The sequence below is a fragment of the Metarhizium acridum genome, assembly GCF_019434415.1.
Source record: "Metarhizium acridum strain ARSEF 324 chromosome Unknown scaffold_29, whole genome shotgun sequence".
NCBI classification, from domain to species: Eukaryota; Fungi; Ascomycota; class Sordariomycetes; order Hypocreales; family Clavicipitaceae; genus Metarhizium; species Metarhizium acridum.
This window is the reverse complement of record NW_027094017.1, coordinates 1,665,323-1,685,696: the sequence shown is the minus strand read 5'-3', so window position 1 is coordinate 1,685,696 and position 20,374 is coordinate 1,665,323. Positions and strand designations below refer to the sequence as shown.

The 20,374-nt window shown below is 51.8% G+C and overlaps 13 protein-coding genes across 13 annotated transcripts; 4 read left to right on the top strand and 9 right to left on the bottom strand.

The window, feature by feature from the left end:
- Positions 1-1,800: 1,800 nt before the first annotated feature.
- J3458_004598 (uncharacterized protein) lies at positions 1,801-3,158 on the bottom strand. Its single transcript, XM_007809228.2, has one exon. The coding sequence runs from the start codon at positions 2,651-2,653 to the stop codon at positions 2,066-2,068; it is 588 nt and encodes a 195-aa protein (XP_007807419.2). The 5' UTR covers positions 2,654-3,158; the 3' UTR covers positions 1,801-2,065.
- Positions 3,159-3,597: 439 nt separating this feature from the next.
- Positions 3,598-5,486, bottom strand: J3458_004597 (uncharacterized protein). Its single transcript, XM_007809229.2, has 2 exons — positions 3,933-5,486; positions 3,598-3,872 (listed from the first exon to the last, which is right to left on the bottom strand). The coding sequence occupies exons 1-2, from the start codon at positions 5,354-5,356 to the stop codon at positions 3,692-3,694; spliced, it is 1,605 nt and encodes a 534-aa protein (XP_007807420.2). The 5' UTR covers positions 5,357-5,486; the 3' UTR covers positions 3,598-3,691.
- A 252-nt stretch (positions 5,487-5,738) lies between these two features.
- On the top strand, positions 5,739-10,603 carry MPE1 (Retinoblastoma-binding protein). Its single transcript, XM_007809230.2, has 3 exons — positions 5,739-6,687; positions 6,749-7,037; positions 7,092-10,603. Exons 1-3 carry the CDS (start codon positions 6,516-6,518, stop codon positions 8,578-8,580), a joined length of 1,950 nt encoding a protein of 649 aa, XP_007807421.2. The 5' UTR covers positions 5,739-6,515; the 3' UTR covers positions 8,581-10,603.
- Positions 9,213-9,827, bottom strand: GET3_2 (Golgi to ER traffic- protein; the record flags this gene model as incomplete). The annotated part of the gene is made up of 1 exon (XM_066118302.1): positions 9,213-9,827. The coding sequence occupies one exon, from the start codon at positions 9,825-9,827 to the stop codon at positions 9,213-9,215; it is 615 nt and encodes a 204-aa protein (XP_065976905.1).
- Positions 9,957-10,361, bottom strand: GET3_1 (Golgi to ER traffic- protein; the record flags this gene model as incomplete). The annotated part of the gene is made up of 1 exon (XM_007809231.2): positions 9,957-10,361. One exon carries the CDS (start codon positions 10,359-10,361, stop codon positions 9,957-9,959), a length of 405 nt encoding a protein of 134 aa, XP_007807422.2.
- A 331-nt stretch (positions 10,604-10,934) lies between the features above and the next one.
- On the bottom strand, positions 10,935-11,352 carry J3458_004593 (uncharacterized protein; the record flags this gene model as incomplete). The annotated part of the gene is made up of 2 exons (XM_007809232.2): positions 10,935-11,218; positions 11,280-11,352. 2 exons carry the CDS (start codon positions 11,350-11,352, stop codon positions 10,935-10,937), a joined length of 357 nt encoding a protein of 118 aa, XP_007807423.2.
- Positions 11,353-11,825: 473 nt separating this feature from the next.
- Positions 11,826-13,435, bottom strand: J3458_004592 (uncharacterized protein; the record flags this gene model as incomplete). Its single annotated transcript, XM_066118301.1, has 6 exons — positions 11,826-12,198; positions 12,304-12,334; positions 12,396-12,463; positions 12,598-12,715; positions 12,775-13,153; positions 13,262-13,435. 6 exons carry the CDS (start codon positions 13,433-13,435, stop codon positions 11,826-11,828), a joined length of 1,143 nt encoding a protein of 380 aa, XP_065976904.1.
- A 588-nt stretch (positions 13,436-14,023) lies between these two features.
- On the bottom strand, positions 14,024-14,386 carry J3458_004591 (uncharacterized protein; the record flags this gene model as incomplete). Its single annotated transcript, XM_066118300.1, has 1 exon — positions 14,024-14,386. One exon carries the CDS (start codon positions 14,384-14,386, stop codon positions 14,024-14,026), a length of 363 nt encoding a protein of 120 aa, XP_065976903.1.
- A 906-nt stretch (positions 14,387-15,292) lies between these two features.
- Positions 15,293-16,610, top strand: J3458_004590 (uncharacterized protein; the record flags this gene model as incomplete). The annotated part of the gene is made up of 3 exons (XM_066118299.1): positions 15,293-15,612; positions 15,754-15,991; positions 16,077-16,610. 3 exons carry the CDS (start codon positions 15,293-15,295, stop codon positions 16,608-16,610), a joined length of 1,092 nt encoding a protein of 363 aa, XP_065976902.1.
- Positions 16,611-16,656: 46 nt separating this feature from the next.
- Positions 16,657-17,016, bottom strand: J3458_004589 (uncharacterized protein; the record flags this gene model as incomplete). Its single annotated transcript, XM_066118298.1, has 1 exon — positions 16,657-17,016. One exon carries the CDS (start codon positions 17,014-17,016, stop codon positions 16,657-16,659), a length of 360 nt encoding a protein of 119 aa, XP_065976901.1.
- Positions 17,017-18,095: 1,079 nt separating this feature from the next.
- Positions 18,096-18,353, top strand: J3458_004588 (uncharacterized protein; the record flags this gene model as incomplete). Its single annotated transcript, XM_007809234.2, has 1 exon — positions 18,096-18,353. The coding sequence occupies one exon, from the start codon at positions 18,096-18,098 to the stop codon at positions 18,351-18,353; it is 258 nt and encodes an 85-aa protein (XP_007807425.2).
- A 640-nt stretch (positions 18,354-18,993) lies between these two features.
- On the top strand, positions 18,994-19,389 carry J3458_004587 (uncharacterized protein; the record flags this gene model as incomplete). The annotated part of the gene is made up of 1 exon (XM_066118297.1): positions 18,994-19,389. The coding sequence occupies one exon, from the start codon at positions 18,994-18,996 to the stop codon at positions 19,387-19,389; it is 396 nt and encodes a 131-aa protein (XP_065976900.1).
- A 397-nt stretch (positions 19,390-19,786) lies between these two features.
- J3458_004586 (uncharacterized protein) lies at positions 19,787-20,374 on the bottom strand (the record flags this gene model as incomplete). Its single annotated transcript, XM_007809235.1, has 2 exons — positions 19,787-20,169; positions 20,233-20,374. The coding sequence occupies 2 exons, from the start codon at positions 20,372-20,374 to the stop codon at positions 19,787-19,789; spliced, it is 525 nt and encodes a 174-aa protein (XP_007807426.1).

Genomic DNA, 20,374 nt, shown 5'->3' with positions numbered 1-20,374 from the left:
CCTCAGAGTCGTTTATGACTGAAACTGATGGAACAATGGATGTAATCGCATTCACACGTGGGTTGGTGATGGCTAGGCTGGCGGACACGGATGAAGCGATTGCAGAGTGAAGTGGGCAGTAGAGACAGCATAGAGGGCTCAGCTGCATCCGGATCATCGGTAGACATCGTGTTCATCACTTTGGAGCATTGGAGAGGGCATACCCAAGCTCGGAAAGCGTTGATATCGACGAAGCGATGTTCGGGATAATGGCGAACCGGCAACATGCGGCTGGGAAACAGAGAGTGGCACGGGCGGTCAAGGGACGAGGCAGGGACAACTCACAAGTCATTCATGGATGGAATGGCGGTCACGTAGTTGACAGCATCAGAAATGAATGCCGGATTCCTATAAAGAAGCCCGGGTTGTGCTGAGTAGCAGACAGCAGACTGGGGACGCTGGTGTTGGAAGGGGACTGACGGTGGGAATATCAGTTTTAAAAAAAGCACCAGTGGAGAGAGAGGCAGGAAAGAGTTGGAGAGGCACTCTCGCTCGGCCGCCTTTGTACCCAAGCCAAACCTGTGTTGGGCCCTGCAGCGACGGGGGCTAGGCTGGCGGTACCTTGCCACGTGACTTGACGCCGGCCAAGGTGGCGGGAGCGGGCGGTGGAATCCATGTACCGCGACCATGGCACGACAGCCCCAAAGTGCAGCGCTTTTGGTGCTGTGAGGGCCGGCACTGAACATTGAAGTCAGTGAGTGACCTGTCAGCGACTACGTGGACGAGCCACTATCCCACTTAGTTGCCAACGGGTCACTGGCTACCACCAGTTGACCAATTGAACCAGACTCAACTGAGTTCATGTCAAGTTTGCTTGCTGGTTGAGCCTCCAGATGTCCCTCCATCAATGGGTCAACTGGGTAGCCTCAGCCACCGACATCCGGAGCCGGCAGACATGGACTGCTCAAACACGCCAAGGCAGCACTCAATCACTTAGAAACATGGCCATGGGCTGCTGACTCTGAGTAAGAGCCGGGCGACCTTGAATTCTCCAAGGTTTAGCCATACGTATGCTTAATGACCTGGTGTGTTCTTGTACCAATCCAAGTCAATGCCAACTTGGGCTACTAGAAATGCTTTCCTGAAACTAGGTTTCTGCTGCAAGATGTATTGGGCAGAGTGATGGCTCTGGGTTGACTCTAGCTAGACAAGAGCCATTCAACTTTATTTATTCCAAGGTTTAGCCATACAGCTAACTACTTAAGTAACTAGGTAGTCAGTAATCCGGCGTGGTTTTGTGCGCCAACGTGAGCAAATTCACTTCGCCGTCGCTGTTGTAAGGTATCGGGGATCCCATTCCGTGTATCAGTGCAGGAAATTGATCATCGTGCGTGTGGAATTGTATTTCGGAAGCATAATCACCGAGCTCCATCTCCCTGTATGGCTTGGTCATGTGAGTGCTCATGGCCAATTTTGCAATGTTGGCAAACATTCCTATAGATACGGCATCTTCCCTCCATGTACTCATGCAAGTAGCCGGTGCCACCAAACCGCAACGATCCAACCATGCACCCGGTACCTAGTAGTTACTTACCCCTTGCTCTCGGTTCGGCAGAGTCGGCCATTGCTCGATGCGGTGTACCTGGTGCGGGAAATTTGCAGATGCGTGACCAACCACTTGCGAGGTGTACCGGGCAGATGGGTGAGAGCCGTGATGAACAAACAGTGCCGCCTCATAGTTATCATCGCAGGTCGAGCCGGTTATCCCAAGTATTTTGGAACCCATCATGATAATCATGATTCGCAGAAGTGCCTCTAAGGCTGCTGCTCATCACAGCCTGGGCAACAAGTGAGAGTTGAATCCTGGGAGAAAGTAGACACGGCCATGAAATACTGCTCGTTATTCCTATACAGAATGCCTATCCAAGTGCATTCCGGGTATTATTCAAATTATTCATCTAGAATTGGGCTCAAGCTGGGTATCAATCCGTTCACTGCATTGTCCAAGTCTGCCCAACAAATGTCTCCCAAAACCAAGCCCGCAAACGCCAGAAACCATGGTGCCGAACCAAGCAACACGCCCAAGTTACTCCATCGCCGAAATCCGTCTCGCAATCGACTCACTCCTTCTCTTGGCTACCGTAGCAGCATCCCAGGTCCCCGCGAATATGTCCTCACACTCCTCATCGTCATCCGAATCAAACACAATCTCATCGCTGCTCCGCCCTTCAATCTCGCGACCTTCTTGTCCAAGAAACCCGAGATCCTGGACATTATAGTCCTCCCAGCTCCGGTGCGACATGACTCGTTCCGTCTCCAGGATATATTTTCCCACCTTGTATTTTTGCGACGGCTCTGTAGCATCAACATACTTCCATCCGAGCTTGCGTGTACATGTCGCACAACAAATATCCGCAACAACGTGCCACCCGGTAACGAGCTGCCTGTCCTCACTTCTTCCAATGCGAATATTCAGAAGAGTCGTGTTGTCAGCTGGCGGCGGCGGCGGCGGCGGCGCGACTAAGAAAGCTCGTCCATAGCGACCGGTAAAGCCTTTTGAGATAATCTGCGATGTGAGAGCCAGATCCGTCGAGCAGGTCAGTGCAGCGAAGGGTATCTGGGGCGCTGCGCGATAAGCAACGCTCCGAAGTTGGGTGTTTGGAGGCCGGGCCATGTGCCGGTGGGCTGTTGGAGGGTGTTGTCAGTGTCGACGAGACGGCCGAGCCTGCTGGACTTGATGAGGCCGTAGACGACGAACCAAGCGTCGACCGCCGTCGGTGGAAGGCGAAATTAAAACTTGGCAGCAAGAAACTCGGGAAGACGGGCCGTGTTGCTGAGATGCTGGTAGTGCTGCGTCTCCGGGCCATTTTGACGGGAACACTGCCGACCAGGGTGCGGTGCTGTTCTGGATGTTAATCTATGAAGCACAACGTCCAATAATGCAACCGGTCAGAGACGCACAGAGCCTGCCGGGCACGAATTCGTCAAGGACGCTGCGTTTCTCTCAGAAACCAGCGGGGGCCAACAAGGCATGCGCAAGTTCAAAGTCCAAAGAGACAAGAGGATGTAATGGGACATTCGACACCGCGACCAACAGCGAATCTCACATGGGCGGGTGACATGACCACCAAACCAACCCCGCATGCCAGACCGTCAACGTATCATCAGTTCCGAGTGAAGGCTGGGTGGTCAAGTGCGTTGGCACGTAAGTACATCTAAGTACTTCACGTACATACTCCCTTTCGTAAGATATTCCGTACATTTGATACCAGACATGTCATGGTCTGATGGCGCTAGGCCAGATTTAGCATTCGTGGTGCTTGTAGCCCAAGTCTTCCGAAAGACCAAAACCGAGACGCAAAACCTGCTCCCTTCTCCTGCGTATAAACTGACATGAAATACTCTTCATCTGCTGTGCCCGTCCATCAACATCAGTTCCTTGATTGAGCGGGTCTTGGCAAGGACCTCTTGGGACATGCGCTGGGGCCGTTCGGCATCTGGTCGGCGCCGTGATGGGGATTTTTGCGCCACTACCTGTTACAGTTGGAGATGTCACTCGGTGTCCCAGCTCCGCCATGTTTACGACGACTTTCACACCCTGCGCACACAAACACGGCAGCATGATAGTTGTATATTCGGCCATTATGGCCATATCCTAATTATCCGTTATACTATACAGCTCACTTAGTTTTGTCCTCGTTCAATCCTTCACCTACGATTGGGGCTCCTCGGCAACGTAGTGCAGGTACGCCCCGAGGAGCTTGATGCCCTCAATGTAGTTTCGTTTGTCCAGCTTCTCGTTGATCGAGTGGGCACCATCGGTTGAACTTCCCATGGGAAGCAGAAGGACGTTCTTCCCGGTAGCCTCCTCGAAGGTTAGAGTAATGGGGATGCTGAGAACCAGGTTAGCTTCTTGAATGTATCCACCATTACATGGCTTGAATCCTGCTTACCTTCCACCCTCACGCGTGAAGTCAGGCTGAACGCCCCAGACACGCTCGGTAGCCTTGGCAGCTGCGGAGAAGTTCCAGTGCTTGGGAGAGGCAGCCCACCACTTGCCAGTGTGCTGCGCGTAGACCTTCATAGTGTTCTTGCTATTCAACTTGGCAAACTGCTCTTCAACGTACTTGTAGACGCAGTTATTGGTGGTGTCAATGTCCATATTGGGCACAGTTCGGATTGAGAACTTTCCAATGACCTTGGCAGGAATGACCGTCTTAGCTCCAGGGCTAGAGAAAGCACCTTCAACACCATGGATTGACAGGGAGGGGTATCTCCAACGTGCCATCAGAGTGTTCTTCTTGTCGTCGTGGATTGTGGTCTTGCTCCCCAGCGACTCAAAAATGTTGTCCATGGTGAAAGAAATGCCATCATAGAGGCCTTCCTCTTCCTTGGTGACGGGGGCAACCTGCTCCATGATCCCAGGGATTTGGATCTTGCCGTTAGTGTCGACAAGCGAGCCCAAGACGCGAACCAGGTCAGTCATGGGCTCCTGAGCAGTGCCACCAAAAACACCACTATGAAGATCAGCTCCAGGACCAGAGACTTCGACAGAATAGTAGTTGCAGCCTCGTAGACCGTAAGTCAGGCAAGGCTTCTCGGTACCGAGCCAGTAGTTGTCAGAAATACAGACAGCATCGGTATCGGCAAAATACTTCTTGGCTTCAGCCCGGATGAACTCCTCCAAACCCTCTGAGCCGTACTCTTCCATACCCTCAAAGCACATCAACAGGTTGACGGGAAAGTCGATGCCAGCCTTCTGGTGAGCCTCAATAGCGTTAAGCCAGCCCAGGACAGGTCCCTTGTCGTCAGTAGAACCACGACCAAACATGCGACCCTTGTCGTCAACAGCCAGTTCGAAAGGCTCGGTAGCCCAGCCGTCGCTCTTCTCGGCAGGCTGAACATCGTAGTGGCCATATACAAGGATCGTTCGCTTGTTCTTATCATTTCCGTAGCGAGCGAGGACAACGGGAGGGAGATCAAGGTGCTCCTTGTGAGGCTGTTTGCCAAGAGGTCGAAGCTCGACCTCAGCTCCCAAGCTCTTCAACTCGCCGGCGAGCCATTCTCCCATGCGAACGACATCGGGACGACGAGCGTCCTCGGCTGAAATGGAGGGAATGGCAACGGCCTTGCGGAGGCGCTCAATGAAGTGTTTGGCGGAATCGTCCACCTGTTTGAAGTAGCTGTCAAGTTGGGGAGCCATCTTTTTAGCTTGATGGGCGCGGATAGAGTCTGTGAGGTATGAACGACGACAAGAAATCTTCCCCTGGAATTGCGATTTTAATGAAGAATATAAGAAATAGAGGGGGAGAGATCTCCTATGAGTTGCTCGAGGAGTATGGCAGAGCGCCGCCTGTAGCAAGACGGTGCGGGGCATCACTATTCGCTGCGCATACTACCTAGGTAGTTAGTTACCTGACCTTTTGTAGCAGGTGGGGGAGATGCTTGGGTGCTGCTGCACACTCGAGGTAGGACGCGACGCAACTGCACTTGCAAAGAGAAGGAGCGGGAGGAACGGCTATCCCGGCAGCCAATGGAAATGTGCTGACGGTGAAAGGAACTTTTTGCGTGACCAGATCCACCGTAGACGCTAAAAATGGACACAATGGAGTACGTACTTCCTTAGTAGTACTCGCGAGATGTTTATCGGAAACCGGATATTGTGTTTGTCCGCGAAACTTGGCCCCGGGTATTTGCGTCGCATTTGGCCGAAGCTAGTCATTATTAATGGATCGCCTGTCTCCCTGCGCTTCTCCAGCTTTTCTCCTCATCAACCAACTTCAACCCATTTCCCTCCCCCATCATCTGTCGACATATCCATCGTTGGATCGTCAGATTTTTCAACTCTGGCTTCTGGGGAATCGTTTGCACTAATCGACAGCTGGCTGATGCCCACACAGACGACTCTGCGCCACTCGTGACCTTGCCCAGCCGCATCACGCGGATAGTGCATGATCTTTCCGCCATCACCCCTTTGACGAACAACGACGAAGTGGTTCGACAAGCTCAAGACGGAACATAACCCCCATTTCAGTGTCGCGCGCTTGCTTTTTTGCAAGGATATCTAGATATCAGGCTCTTTGGCTAACTCGAGGCGTTTCTGGAGCGGTGGGTGTATTCTCGTGGTTGAATCGGTTGTGAGGTGGAACGTGTGGGCTAGCATATTCCTCGGGCGTCTGCCTATTGTACTCCTTATTGTTCAACCCTCTAACCTCTATATTCATTTGTTTTGTTTCCAAGTACAATCAGAATTGACTATTTAATTTTCAACTTATCCTGAATAGCACTCGAGTGCGAGAGAAGAAACAAAATAAAGGAGAGAAATTTCAAGAGAAGGGAAATCACTCAAAAGAAATAACTGCCGTCTCTAGCACAAGAAAAAAAAAAGAGAAAACAATTCAATTTTGATTTCATTTTGGGCGAGCGATTGAGCATTTACTGGTACAACGCTTCGCGACGTTCGCCAACGCTACTGACATTGCTGCTGTCTGCATTCCTCGTAACAAAGGATTTGCCTGAATCAATCAGATCTCAAAATGGCATCATCAGTGTTTTTCAAGTTTAAGTCTCAGAAAGAACCCACCCGAGTGGAATTTGACGGAACAGGTATCTCGGTTTTTGAGTTGAAGCGTGAAATTATCAACAAGAGTGGCCTGGGAGATGGCACAGATTTCGACCTCTTCATATACACCGATGACAACAGTGAAGGTGCGTATTTCCCGCAAGCTACCAAACGAGCCGAGTTGCAAAGATGCTAACCCTTGCCTAGAATATGACGATGACACGACCATCATTCCCAGATCAACAACCGTCATAGCTCGGCGACAGCCAGCTCTGAAACCTGGAGCCGGCAGAGCCGCAAGATATGTTTCAGGCAAGATGCCGGTGACTGCAAAGAATGCAGGCCGGAAAGAGCAGTCATCCAAGGCCTCATCATCAAAGCCGAGTGCCACTGCTATCAGTGAGATGAACAATGCCATGACGGAGGAGGAGAAAATGGCGGCTATGTTTGCGGCCCAGACAGAACAGTGGTCTGCCCAACAGGAAGAAATGTCTCAGTAAGTGCCTGCGTCTCTACATTGAGTACAGAAACCCAGCTAACACATTCATAGTCAAGCTCCCGTTTTCAAACCCGGAGCTAAGAAGCCGGCGAATGTCCCTGACCATGATCCTCCTCAGGGATACATTTGCTACCGCTGTGGCAATAAAGGGCATTGGATTCAGCTTTGCCCAACAAACGATGATCCTGATTTTGATAACCGGCCCCGTGTGAAGAGGACCACTGGCATCCCCCGATCTTTCCTCCAGAAAGTTGACAAGTCGGTTGTATTGGCCCAGACAGATGGCGATGAATCTAAACGACCATCTGGCATCATGGTCAATGCCGAGGGAGAATTTGTCATTGCAGAGCCGGACAAGGCATCATGGGAGCAATATCAGGCCAAAGCCAAGTCGTCTACGGCGAACAAAGAAGCTCAAGCCGAAGATCAGGAAGTGCAGGAGAGGGGTCTACAATGTTCGATTGACAAAAAGATGTTCATAGAACCAATGAAGACACCTTGCTGTAAGAAGACGTTTTGCAATGATTGCATAACCAATGCTCTCATCGAAAGCGACTTCGTCTGCCCTGCATGTCAAACCGAAGGTGTGCTAATCGATGATCTTCAGCCTGACGACGAAACATCAAAGAAGATGCAGGAATACCTCAAGGAAAAGGAGACTGCCAAGAGCCCTCCGCCAGCGTCTCCCAAGGGTGATGTTGCTGCCCCTGAGAACGGCACTGAGAAAGTCGATGCCAGGTCTGATGATGAAGAGCAGGGGACAGAGGGAAAGCCGTCGGAAAACCAAGATGAGTCGAAAACAACACAGAAGTCTCCGACCCCTCCAGAAGCCACCGTCAAGTCACCCACAGTTGCCGCAGAAGGTGAAATGCAGGTTGTCAAGTCCGAGGACAAGCAAGCTGTGGACGAGTCGAATACCCAAGAGGTCAATCCGAAGAAACGGCCAGCAGACGACTTTCTCGAAAACCCAAAAATCCCCAAAGGCCCCAAAGCGATGCAAAACCAGCAAAGCAACATGAATGGCATGAACAACATGATGAACGGCCTGCCCAACATGGGTATGCCCAACATGATGTTTAACGGCATGGGCATGATGCCCCCAAATATGATGGGGATGCCCGGCATGAACATGAACATGAACATGAATATGGGAATGCCACCCAACATGATGGGCATGCCGATGATGGGCATGCCAAATTTCGGAAACATGGGTGGAGGTTTTGGGATGAACGGCGGCTGGGATATGAGCGGTATGAACGGCATGAACGGTATGGGCGGTATGTCCGGCATGAGCGGCATGGGTGGCATGGGTGGCATGGGTGGCATGGGCGGCATGAATGGTATGAATGCCATGAACGGAATGGGCGGAAATATGGGAAACATGGGCGGCGGCATGGGCGGTTTCCAAAATGGAGGGCAGAATTTCGGCCAGCAGAACAACCAGGCTGATGAGGATGCCTATTTTCGAAAGCCGGTCAACCCTCATCGCCACCAAAACAAGCAGCGCAGGATCAGGCCCAGCGACTACCGCGAATTGTGACTTTGACGACAAGCTCTCTCGCGTCTGGTGCCCAGGATGACATGTGCTCGTCCAAAAGGATTGCTGTTGGGTCCGGATCAACTGCATATTATCATCACGGCGGCTGGCGACCTCGACACAAATGCTTGAGCCAAACGGATATTCGTAGTTAGTGGCCTTTCGTTGCTTTTATTTCATCTTTTCGCTTTTTTGGATCGGCGTTGGGAACGGGGCCTTTTGCCCTCTTATTTCTTTTCAATGGCGTTGACTTGGCAGGCCACCTTGTTTGGCTTGCAGAGCAAAGGGTGGCAGTTTAACAGATGAATTGGCATTGCTACGGCGTAAATGGATTGGCTCGGTTCAGGAAGAATTCTTCCAAATACCATGACCGCAGGTCTCATCATGACTCTTTGCAGAGAAAACAAATCCAAAATAAAAAAATAAAAAAAATAAAAAAAGTTCATTATACACTTTTCCCAAGCAAATCCTTTGTTCCGGTTCTATATATGTGTATCATGACCAATGTGACGCTTCGTGTACGCGTATCATGTCCACCATGTCCATCATGACGAAATATGACCCCATCATCACACACCCACGCCACAACAACGCCCGCTTCAATCGCCCAGCATGCATGTCCAAATCGTGAAACCCTACTCTGGAGGAATATACTGCTTCATCAGCAGCTCGCTAAACTTCTCCAGCTTCTCCTTCCCTCGCACCTCCTCCACCAACAAGGGCATCTTGACGACGTTGAAATCCTCGGCGTACAACTCCTCGTACTGGTCCAGGTACTTCTTTTGCATTTTCCTCCTGGCGTTGCACTGCTCACACTCGCTCGCCTTCTTGGGAAACAGCAGCTGGTTCACGACGATGCAGTGCGTGTCGATCCCGTAGCTCGACAGCTCCTGAATCATGCGCTCCGTCTCGTAGAGACTCAGGAACTCGGCGATGCAGACGCACACAAAGGTCGTCAGGTCGGCGTCCTTGAACTGCGTGTTTACTTCCGAGATTGTCTCACGCAGCGACTCGAGCTTCTCCATCATCTCGTTGAGGTTCTGTCCGTTGGGGAGGGTGCCGCCCGAGCCGAGGACCCCGTTGAGCAAGGGCCCGTACTGGGAGGAGAGCTGGGAGACCTTTGCGAGGGCCTTTTCGAGGACCGAGGGGAATTGGAGGAAGCGCAGGGTGTGGCCGGTGGGCGCGGTGTCGAAGATGATGGTTTCGTACGAGAGCGACTTGACTTGTTTGAGGACTTCGGCGAAGGACATGGCTTCGTCGATACCGGGGATCTTTTTTTTTTCATGACGCAAAGTTAGTTGACATTGTGTTGCGAGTGGTGAAGTTATATTTATAAAAAAAAATAATAATAATAATAAAAAAAAGCAAAGAAAAAAACGTCAAGGAGGGGTGTAACTTGCAGCAAATGCCAAATCCTGCATCATGCCACCTATGCCGCCGCCCATGGCGTTCATGTCTTCCTCGCCCTGGCCGGCCAACAGATCCTGCATGCTGCCGTTGGGGTCAATCTCCATGGCGCTCAAGTTGTCGAAGCCATTGACCAGACGGGCCTCCTTGCCGAACTTTTGAGAAAACGCATCGGAGAGGTTGTGTGCCGGGTCGGTGGAAATCAGGAGCACTGAGCGGCGGACCTTGGCGAGCTGAATGGCCAGGGAGCATGATGTTGTGGTCTTGCCGACACCGCCTTTACCGCCGACAAAGATCCAGCGGAGGGAACGTTGGTCGAGGAGGGACTGGAGCGTGGGCTCGAGAGCGTCGTCGGCGGAGATGATGGCTGACGACATTGTTGTGTGCTCCCGGGGAGTAGGCTTTTTTGTCGCGGCAAGAGATTGAGCGTGGAATCTGCAAAGGCGCCGCACGGGTGCGGGTGTGGGATTGGATGTCGTCGACTGGGAAGAGGACGTGACTGAGAAGGTTGGTTTCTCGCAGATAAGGCTCCAGGCAATGACGTCTACGTTGATGAAGTCGGTTATTCTAGAAAGCACTACTAGGGTCTGAGGGTTGTAGGAGGTCGACGGCGAGAGGCGAGGGGCAGCAGGGGGGGAGGAGGGGCAGGGCATGACAGAAATAGTAGGGCACTTTGCGACATGTATTGTGTGTGGCGGTGCGTGGCGTTTTGGCCGTGAATTTTGTCTGGTCCCTGACATGAGGCGAGCTGAACGAACCTCTTGACTCCTTGGGCATCTTGTATTCATTGAGCTTTATTATGTATCCTCGTTACTACGCATATCCAAGCTAGTCCAGGCGCCACCATCAACTCGTCCTGAAAAGGAGAGGAAAAAAAGAAAAGAAAAAAAAAAAAAAACTACACAACGCGATCAAAAATCCGGACAGCAGTGACGTTCCCAACAGTCGCGCTAGTCGTCATCTGCGCATCCTTGAATTCGCGAACAATAGTCACAATCTTGCTGCCATTCCAAGGGTGTCTGCGTTTGCGTCCACTTGTTGCCGTCCTGAACCACCACACTGCGGACCTTGGCCTCGTCCTGGCGGATTTCTTCAAACTCCTCGCCCAGCTTAAATGTAAACTCGGAACTTCCTAGTCCAGCTTTACTCTTCACATGCCACCCATCTCCGTTTCTTTCTATTTCGATTTCCGGAGATGCGGATTTCGCCAGTTGGCGCTTTATCGTGCGCACGCCTATGTTGGAGTAAGTCAAGGTCAAGGTCTCGAGTACGGCACCGCCCTGGGTCGCGTCTACCTAGCTCTGAGAGGAACTCGTCGAAACCGGTGCTTTTGACGAGTTTGTATTTTCCGGTGAAAACGTCCGTCATATCGAAGTGTGTGTGTTTTTTTTTCTTTGGCACGGTTCTTGGAGACACGATAGATTCTGTGAGAGGATGATGACCCCTTTTGATATAGTAGCTAAGAGTTGACGCAATCTCCGTTCCAAGTGGCCGATGAAAATCCAGCGATGATTTATCTGATACGCAGATGGGACAGATGCGATGCTAGACACACAACATCTGGGCAGATGTTCGGTTTGATGGCTGGAGGCCCATTTATTCAGCCCTCGTGCTTGGTGGTGTTCGTCATGTCGTCATAGCCGTTTACGGGCTCAACCACGACACAACCGCATGGTTGAGACATGCTTTTCCCGCGGCAGCCACAGGTCCAGTGTTGTTGATCGTTTTTTCTTTTTTTTTTTTCCTTTTTTTTTGGGGGGGGGGAATAATATCCCCTCGACAGCGTTTCAAATCGCAAATGGTGAATGGCACAAGCACAACATCCCCGCCTCCCTTCTTGCTCACATCCGATGCTCAGAAACCATCACCTCGGTTCTCTTCACAATTCCCCTGTGCTGGTCCCTTAGCAATTCATCGCTGTCGCTCCTCCGATCAGCATGTCCACTCGAATTGTCACCGTCTGGTTCTGAGCGATAGGCCGCGGCCGAAATCTCCGTCTCATTCCGCCAGTAGCCCGACTCCATGCGCGACAGACGGTGCTGCTCGGTTTGCGAGGGCTGGTTGACGTAGCCTCGTCTGGATTTCGTGCCACCCGTTTTATTTGACGATGCGTCGTGGGTGGACTGGATGTTGAAGACTTTGCGGTAGATGTTGACGAAGAGGGAGCGCATGGGCGGAATGCACGCGGCGATGATGATGCAGAATTGTTCGGTCCTGATTGTCCAACAGCGTCAGTGTTTTTTGCCAGAGCACGGGAAGAAGAGGACATGTCTTGTTTAGAGTCTAAAGGCCATCGAGTTTTTTTTAGCGCCCACTCACATCATCCAGATGATTAGGTCAACTGTTTCATCTGCATTGGCCCGAAAGTCAATTTCCGTCAGAGCGTCTGTCAAAGCGCAGGGATTCCCTACACGTATAGTCGCCTCGGGAGGAGAGCGTCTCGAGTTTCATGGTCTTGACAATGGACGCAATGCCAGCACTTTTGTGATGTTGGTATGCCAGTGTCAGCTTGCCCAAGAAAAAAAATAAAAATAATAAAAATTAAAAAAATTGAAAAAAAAAAAATTGAAAAAAAAAGGAAGTAAAAGAGAGAAAGAGAGAGAGGTCACCTACAATGCTCCCAGGCCCATGAAAAACATGAGGCTCATCTTCAGTCGCCACTCCATGTGCAAATTCCACAACACGGTGACGGGGAAGACGGCCAACGCAAAGTCTGAAAAGACGGACAAGGCTGCAAGCGGTGCGAGTTTTGTCAGTCCCACGACTGGAAGAGAGACTGACTTTACGTACAGGCTGTAAAATATCCATAACCCTGCTGCACCTTGGGATCCCAACACTTTCCCACCTCGCTCAGTCCTGGATCCCACAAGGCCGCAGCAGGCGTGCACTGCGCAAAGATAAAGGCGACGCAAACGACGCTGACGACGAACAGCATGGCCACCATGATGTAGAGGAACCACATGCGGGAATGGCCTTTGCCAATGATTTGCCGGATGAAGAGGACAATTGACATCTTGGCCACTGCGGTGCTCATAATGTGGAATGCCTGACTGACCCAGTCGAGCTTGACCGACTGCATCTTTTCATCCTCAGAGAGGAACTCGAGGTGTCTCCCCGTGCCATATTGCACCTCTGGTGTGGTGACGCCCATGAAGGCGACGGCGAGTGTCTAGCAAGTTATTCCCCCCGATGAGCATCGCAAGACGTGCAGGAACAGCGAGAGGACAAGCGAGAAATGAAAAAAAGCTTACAAGAACTGTGCGACGGGGCGACTTACAAACGATATCAAAATAAGCCAGTCATCTGCTCCCAGGCCACCTCGCTTCTGAAAACGATTGTATACTCGACCGGTTATGAACAAGGTCGTGATGCCGCATTCGATCCAGCCAACAGCCAGAATAACAAACCCTCTGTCTACATCTTGACGGGCCAAACTCCCGTCTGAGGCCATTATGCAATTGGCAAGCGCCAGAGAGTCAAGACCGGAAAACAGCCAGGAGGGGGGGCAGAACAAGTATATACCAACGCGGTCAATACTTCATCCTGCAGCACCACAGGTCCCCTTGAACAAATTAACCGTGCATACGTGACCGAAGCCTCGGAATAATGTCATGTCCCCAGCACAAAGATGATGTAAATTATTCTACGGAGAACATGGGGAGGGAGGAAGGGCATGCAGCCGCATCAACCAACGCGTCCTAGAACGAAAAACGAAAGGCAGGAAACGAGGGTTGGTCAGGACCCTTTTCAGCATCGGTGCTTACAGCTAGATTCAGTCGTGTACCACCATTGGTGGCACAAGTTGGCAGAAGCTTATGGGATCGACATGGGGAGACATGTACACATTACACCACGCCTTACCAGGACCTAGAGAAGAAACTTTGCCGTCCATTTTTTACCCGGAGACGCGGGGATGACTCGACCATGACCTGAAGTCGGTACAGGACCGAGATGCAGTGTCGGTTCATAGAGTCAAGTATCGTTGCATATAGCCTCCGCTACTCCGTACGTGACAAGACAGCATTGAACGTGCGAATTGTTACCGGGGGAGGACTCGGACGTCCTGAGTCGTGTTGCACTGATGATTACCCTCATGTCCCGGCCACGGTGTCGCCACGTAATTTTGTACGCCGCACGGGGCATCAAACCATGTCCGCAACATAGTACAAGAAAAGATGGAGTAGCAAGATCTGGAACGTTGAAGGATTTGTCCTTTTCTTCGACCGAACTGAACAGGTAGGTGTTGATTTTGAGCGTCAACGGTGCCAGAAAAGAACCCGAATTTGCGCTGCTGGTCGACAAACCCTTTCGCACCCTTCTTCTGCCTTCGTAGAAAGTAACTAGTTGGTGCTGTTACAGATCCAACTTTGCTCACATCCGTAGTCAGGATCTGGAGCACCATGTCAGCACCGAGTTGTTTCTTCGGCATCAGGCGAACGTCTATCGTACCAGACCCTCCATACCTGGCTGGCCCGTCTGACCCACGGGGACGGCAAGTTGATCCACCAGCTTCCACCGGTCCAGCGGATTCGCACCAATGATGAATGTCGAGTTGGCTGTTTGACATGTGGTGTCTCATTGGGGGGACATTGGACGATACGCAAATCGCGAGACGCGAGCCGGGGGCCCCCTGGTCGGCAAGAGATAGCCGTTGCCAAGCAGAATTGCTGGCGACAGCCGAGGAAATTCTCCATATCAATTACGGACAAGTACTCCGTAGTACGGAGTACTCTGTACTTTTCGAGTTGGTCAGTTGCCCGGGGGTGTTGGTGTTGGTGTTGTACGGAGTACTCCGTACAGAGCAGACGCTGTTGGGTGTGAAGAAAACAAATCGTTGTCAACATAGATTAAGAAACCGACGCAAAAAGAGGCAAACATGGACCTTTTTCCTCGGTTGGCATTTTGTCACGGCGTTATTTGGACGTGGTCCAACAAGTACTCGTTGGTCGTCAGGGTAATTGGCCACATGCGCTCATGATTCGACGACGTAACAAAGGAGGAATCAATTTCGGATCTCAGACCTTGGACATAATTTGTCATGCCTGTTCATACATCGGCCAACCTGGCAGAATCGGCCATGGTGCGTCACAGATGTACTCCGTATGCGAGATGCAAATTCCCCTACGCGACTGTTTCCGCCTCTCAGTCTGTTGGCCACTGACCTGCCTAGGTAACTATCTAGGTAGGTCCAAGTCGTCTTGTCAACTTTCTTTTTGTACGCTTCCCTTTTATCTCCTCTTGGCTTTGTTTACTTTGTTCATGTACCCTCTTGAAACGTGCCCTAGTCATTCTCCATCGTGACGTCGACATGTCTGCCGCAAAGCCGGAATCCCCTCGCAAAGACATGACTCCCAAAGAGATCGAGGCCCAAGCGGCTATCAGTTCAGACGGCGAATCCCTCCAAGACCACAATGGCTACCTCGTGGACGCGCACTTTGCGAGCCGCAATATCCAGACCACGCCAGATGGGAGTACGATACTCATTCCCCAGCCATCCAAAGACCCGAATGACCCGTTGAATTGGGCCTGGGGGAAGAAACACCTGTTCCTGTTTATCATTGCAGCGACATCCTTTTTGCCAGACTATGGAAGTGCCACTGGTGCAGTTACTCTACTGCCGCAAGCCGAGTATGTGCGATTCCTGATGCATGTTGGTTGGCGGTTGATGCGCAGACAAGCTCAAAAATAAAACAAATTAAAAAATAGAAGAAGAAGAAGAAGACGACGATGATGATGATAATGGTTAATCTGACGTCATGTGTGAAATAGAATCTGGCACATGGATACCAACGTCGTCAATCACTCACAAGTCGGCAATGTCTTCATGATTGGCGCCGGCGGCATCGTCGCCATCTGTCTGGGCGCATACTTTGGCAGGCTGCCCGTCATGTTCTGGTTCATGATTCTGGCACTGGCCACGGCCCTCTGGTGTACAGCGGCCGAGACGTTCGAGTCGTTCATGGCGGCGCGTATCCTCAACGGCTTCTTTTCCCCCGTCGCCGAAGCAGTAAGAGATCAACCTTTCATCGTGCAACGGGAAAAAAAAAATAAGATACGTACACAACGTCGACTAATACCTCGAGTTTTCAAAGGGCGGTCTCATGTTCATCAAAGACGTCTTCTTCTTCCACGAGCACGCTCGCAAAATCAACATCTGGGCTTCCTTCATCATCCTCTCGCCCTACTTTGGCCCCCTCTTCTCCGCATTCATCATCGACACGCAAAAGTGGCAGTGGGCATTTGGTCTCTACACCATCATGACGGGTATTTGCGTCGCCGCCATCTTTGCCCTTGTCGACGAGACGTACTATGATCGCAAGTTGCCCGCCAGTGAGCAGCCTCGGCGCAGGTCGCGAGTCTTGAGGGTCATTGGCGTTGAGCAGTGGCACACGCGGCACTTGAGAAACACCTTTGCCGAGGCCATGTCGCGTCCATTTATAGTGCTGGTCAAGTTGCCAGTGTTGATTTCCAACACGTACTACCTGTTGGCTTTCGCGTGGGTGGTGGGCATCAACACCACGTTGGCCATGTTCCTGACGCCGTTGTACAAATTCGGTCCCAAGCAGATAGGCAAGTCGCCCCCCTTTTCGCAAAAGATGTTTCATATACACACACACTTGGCCTGACCCTGGCACAGGGTTCTTCTACTTCACACCCATTGTCGCCGCCATCCTAGGCGAGATAGCTGGCCACTGGCTCCATGACTTGGTCGCCAAATGGTACCAGCGCCGTAATAACGGCCGCCTTGAGCCGGAAGCCCGTCTGGCCGCCGTTGGGATTTCCACTCCGTTTCTGTGCAGCGGCCTCATCTTGCTGGGCTTCTCCCTCGAGCGCGCATACCACTACATGTTGGCCGCGCTCGGCTGGGGACTCTACGTCTTCGGCATCATGATCACGACCGTGGGCGTCAACGCGTATAACCTCGACGCCTATCCTACTGCCTCCGGTGAAGTGGCCGGTTGGCTGAATCTTTCCCGTGTGGCCGGCGGTTTTATTATTAGTTACTTTCAGGTTCCTGTGGGCGGAGAACATGGGCGCAATCAAGAGCTTCGGTATCCAGGCGGCTATTTGCTTTGGGGCATTCTTCTTGATTGTTTTTCTGCAGCTGTATGGGAAGCGGTTGAGAGTGTGGTCTGGTCAGCCACATTTCAAGACGATGTAGATATTTACTATCAAAGGGATGGTCGTGCTGTTGAGGCGTTCATTGTCTGGTGCGGTGAAACAGCAGCGGCATTCACTTCCAGCATCACTCATATATAAATCGCCTCGAGATTCCCGTGAGTGATTTATTGCACAGTTCAGTCTTTCCGTATCAAAGTGCTGCTTTATTCGTTTATCCGTGGAGGTTTCTCATGCCCCGGCAAATTACAACCTGCCGGAAGTCCTTGGGTCGGATAAAGACCAAGATACTCGACAGGCGCAAGGCAAAGGGACATTGAACTGTGTAGAAACCCGCGATACGGCAGGCCTCTGCCGGCAGGATTTGACACGATGCCCAAGGGCCAAGACAATGGGCATTAGCCCCGTGCCATTGATGCTACAAAGCCAAGATACGGCACCATTCATGCTCGGTCTGCCGCCCGACGCTTCGGAGTCCGGGAGACCAAGGAACAGGGCGCTGAATAAGCTTGTCAACGAAGGCACCATGAAGCCCATGATTGACGTGTGGAAAGAGGTCATGAGGCAGTGTGGCTGTACGGTCACGCCGAGTTTGAAATACCCCATATCGGATTTGCCGCCCCATGTGCGTTTCGCAGCGTGTCTGCCACGAAGGGGCATAGACGCTCCCATAAAACATCCTGCCTGGTGGTCTCAAGTCACCGGTACGGCGACGAGCACCGGTCCCCAAACAACAAAGATCGTCTTTGTGTCCCAGGGGACGGTCAGCACGAAATGGAACAGGCTCGTCATGCCTACGCTCGCCGCCGTCGCCGGCCGACACGATACCCTCGTCATTGCGACCCTGGGTCTTCCTGGCGCCACACTTCCCGAGGGCTTTGGTATCCCGTCTAACGCGAGAGTGGGCCGACTACCTGCCCTACGATGCTATCCTGCCCTACGCCGATGTGTTCGTCTCCAACGCAGGGTACGGCGCTTTCGGACACGCTGTCATGAACGGGGTGCCGACCAAATTCGCCGGCGAAACAGAGGAGAAGCCCGAGGTGGCTAGGCGTGCCAAATGGGCTGGCTTTGCGTACAATTTGAAGATGCAGACGCCGAGCGCCGAGCAAATCAGAGATGCTGTGGATGCCGTTTTCGCGGATGACGGGTGTAGAGTCAGAGTGGGCGAGCTCAGGAGGGAAAATGAAGAGTCGGATGCGCTGGGCACGATTGAGAGGCAGATCTGTGTGTTAGGTCGTGAATGGTGATACATAAAAGGCGGAGGGGTAGGCTGCTTTGTCGACCAAGAAATGCATTGTGTCAGACGTGAACGTATTACCTTTTTTTTTTAACCTGCGGAGCATCACGAGCATCCAAATTTATACGAGAGCAAAACAAAGCATGTCCTATTTTTTTTTAGAGTGAGTCGTACAATAAATACATCAGACGCAGAGACGGGACATGGCAATGTTGGCATTTGTCGTACAGACTTGTCGCCCCACACCATCTTTATTCACGATGCCTCCAATTCACTTGTGCGGGCATCTGCGCCTCCCACGCGGGGGGCGCCGTACAGCGTCCAGATGTCACCAACGGGTGCGGAGCCTAACACGACAGAGAACTTGAGGGGCAGAACAACGTACTACATCAAATACCTAGCTACCTCTTCTCCCTCTCTCCTTCTCTGTCTCTTTCTCTTTAAAAAAAAATTCTCATCTGCAGCGATTATTGTTTTTAATCTCCCTTTCGTTTCATTGCGAACCTCTTCAACATCTTCGCTAGATAGACACTCTTGCGCTGCGATACACGCCCAAGTGCAACTCTGCTCGAAAAAAGTACCCCTCTCACACCCAACCAAAAGTGACCATCACTTGCGGCCTCATCGCCCAACCCCCAGGGCCGCCAACAATGGCCGCCAAAGACGCCATCACCTGCCACGTCCTCGACACCACGGCCGGCCGGCCCGCCAAGTCCATCCGTGTGCGTCTCGAGGGGCCCCGCGGCTCTCAGCCCGCAAAGGAATTCGAGTCCATCACCGACGACGACGGCCGCATCAAGGTCTGGCTCCCGTACAGCTCGGCCACCGCCTCGGGCGAGGTCCCCGTCTACACGCTCGACGACGTCCTTGGCCAGGTGGAGGGGTCGTCGACCTGGACCCTGCGCTTTGATATCGAGGGGTACTACGGCGAGGGCAAGACCTTCTTCCCCGAGGCCGTCGTCGTGTTCAGGGTCCAGAAGGGACAGCACTACCATGTGCCGCTTTTGTTGAGTCCCTACAGCTACACGACTTATCGGGGGAGCTAAGCCCAACCATGACATCAGGAGTCTTCACAGCATAGTCATAGATTCAACTCATGGAAAGAAGGTTAACATGGTGAAATTAAAAAAAGCCCATCATGCGCACTTCATAATGACGTGTCATGGCAATGATGCTTTATACGTTCCCAAAGCTGAACCGTCCGAAATCTGTTTCCCCCATCTCGATAATCCAATGCATCTCTAATCCTCTGTCCCAATCGGACTATCAGGCGCCCAATTTTGTGAAACACATGCTTGCTCAGCCAAAACAAAATAAGAAAGTACCAGTTCAACTCCATCGCTAAACTATACATATTGGCAGGCCGTCATAACCTCGTAAAAACGCTAAATACATGGCGCGAATCCTAACAATATATCGCTCTGTTGACTTCCCGCCAAGGCTTCAAGATCGCTTGAATCGGCTGAATAGTCCAGACTTTCGGCGATGTTCCGCTACATCCGGTGAGGTCGGCGGTGTATCGTCATCTTTCTTAGAACTGGAGCGAATGCTCTCGCCTCCATCCTTGGAGAGTCGAAGACTGGTTGTCGACGTGCTCCTCAATTGATTGGTGTTCTTTACCTCAAAGTCCAGCATTGAGAGAGACAGAATGCTGCTCAAGGCTTCGGATTGAGGATTGATGACGCCGTACGAAACCGTTCGCTTGTGCTTCTTCAAAAAGGAGAGCCTATGCCTCTTGATCATTCGCTCCTCGCAGACGTCTTCGTACGAAAGCATGGCGTTCGGCGAAAGGTCCGCATCGGGGTGAGGCAGTGTAGTGTTTGGGCCTAAGCAGCTGAGTATTAGCACATTGATCACGAGTTCTCTTCTTGCTCGGAGTCACCACTTACCACTATGAAAAGGCTCCGGAAATCCTGTGTCTCTCGGTGTGCGCTTGGGCATTTTAGCACGCGGAGGGGACATGACTTCGATCTGTGGGATGGACGAAGTCTCAGTATTGACGCTTCGGAGAGTATTTTGTCGTTCAGGCAT

Bases quoted from the DNA above. Each gene is read 5' to 3' on its own strand.
- J3458_004598 (XM_007809228.2), bottom strand. From the start codon at position 2,653: ATGGCCCGGCCTCCAAACACCCAACTTCGGAGCGTTGCTTATCGCGCA.
- J3458_004597 (XM_007809229.2), bottom strand. From the start codon at position 5,356: ATGCCCCGCACCGTCTTGCTACAGGCGGCGCTCTGCCATACTCCTCGA. The intron at 3,873-3,932 runs GTAAGCAGGATT...CCTGGTTCTCAG, and splicing joins TTCACGCGTGAGGGTGGAAG to CATCCCCATTACTCTAACCT.
- MPE1 (XM_007809230.2), top strand. From the start codon at position 6,516: ATGGCATCATCAGTGTTTTTCAAGTTTAAGTCTCAGAAAGAACCCACC. The intron at 6,688-6,748 runs GTGCGTATTTCC...ACCCTTGCCTAG, and splicing joins CACCGATGACAACAGTGAAG to AATATGACGATGACACGACC. The intron at 7,038-7,091 runs GTAAGTGCCTGC...ACACATTCATAG, and splicing joins CAACAGGAAGAAATGTCTCA to TCAAGCTCCCGTTTTCAAAC.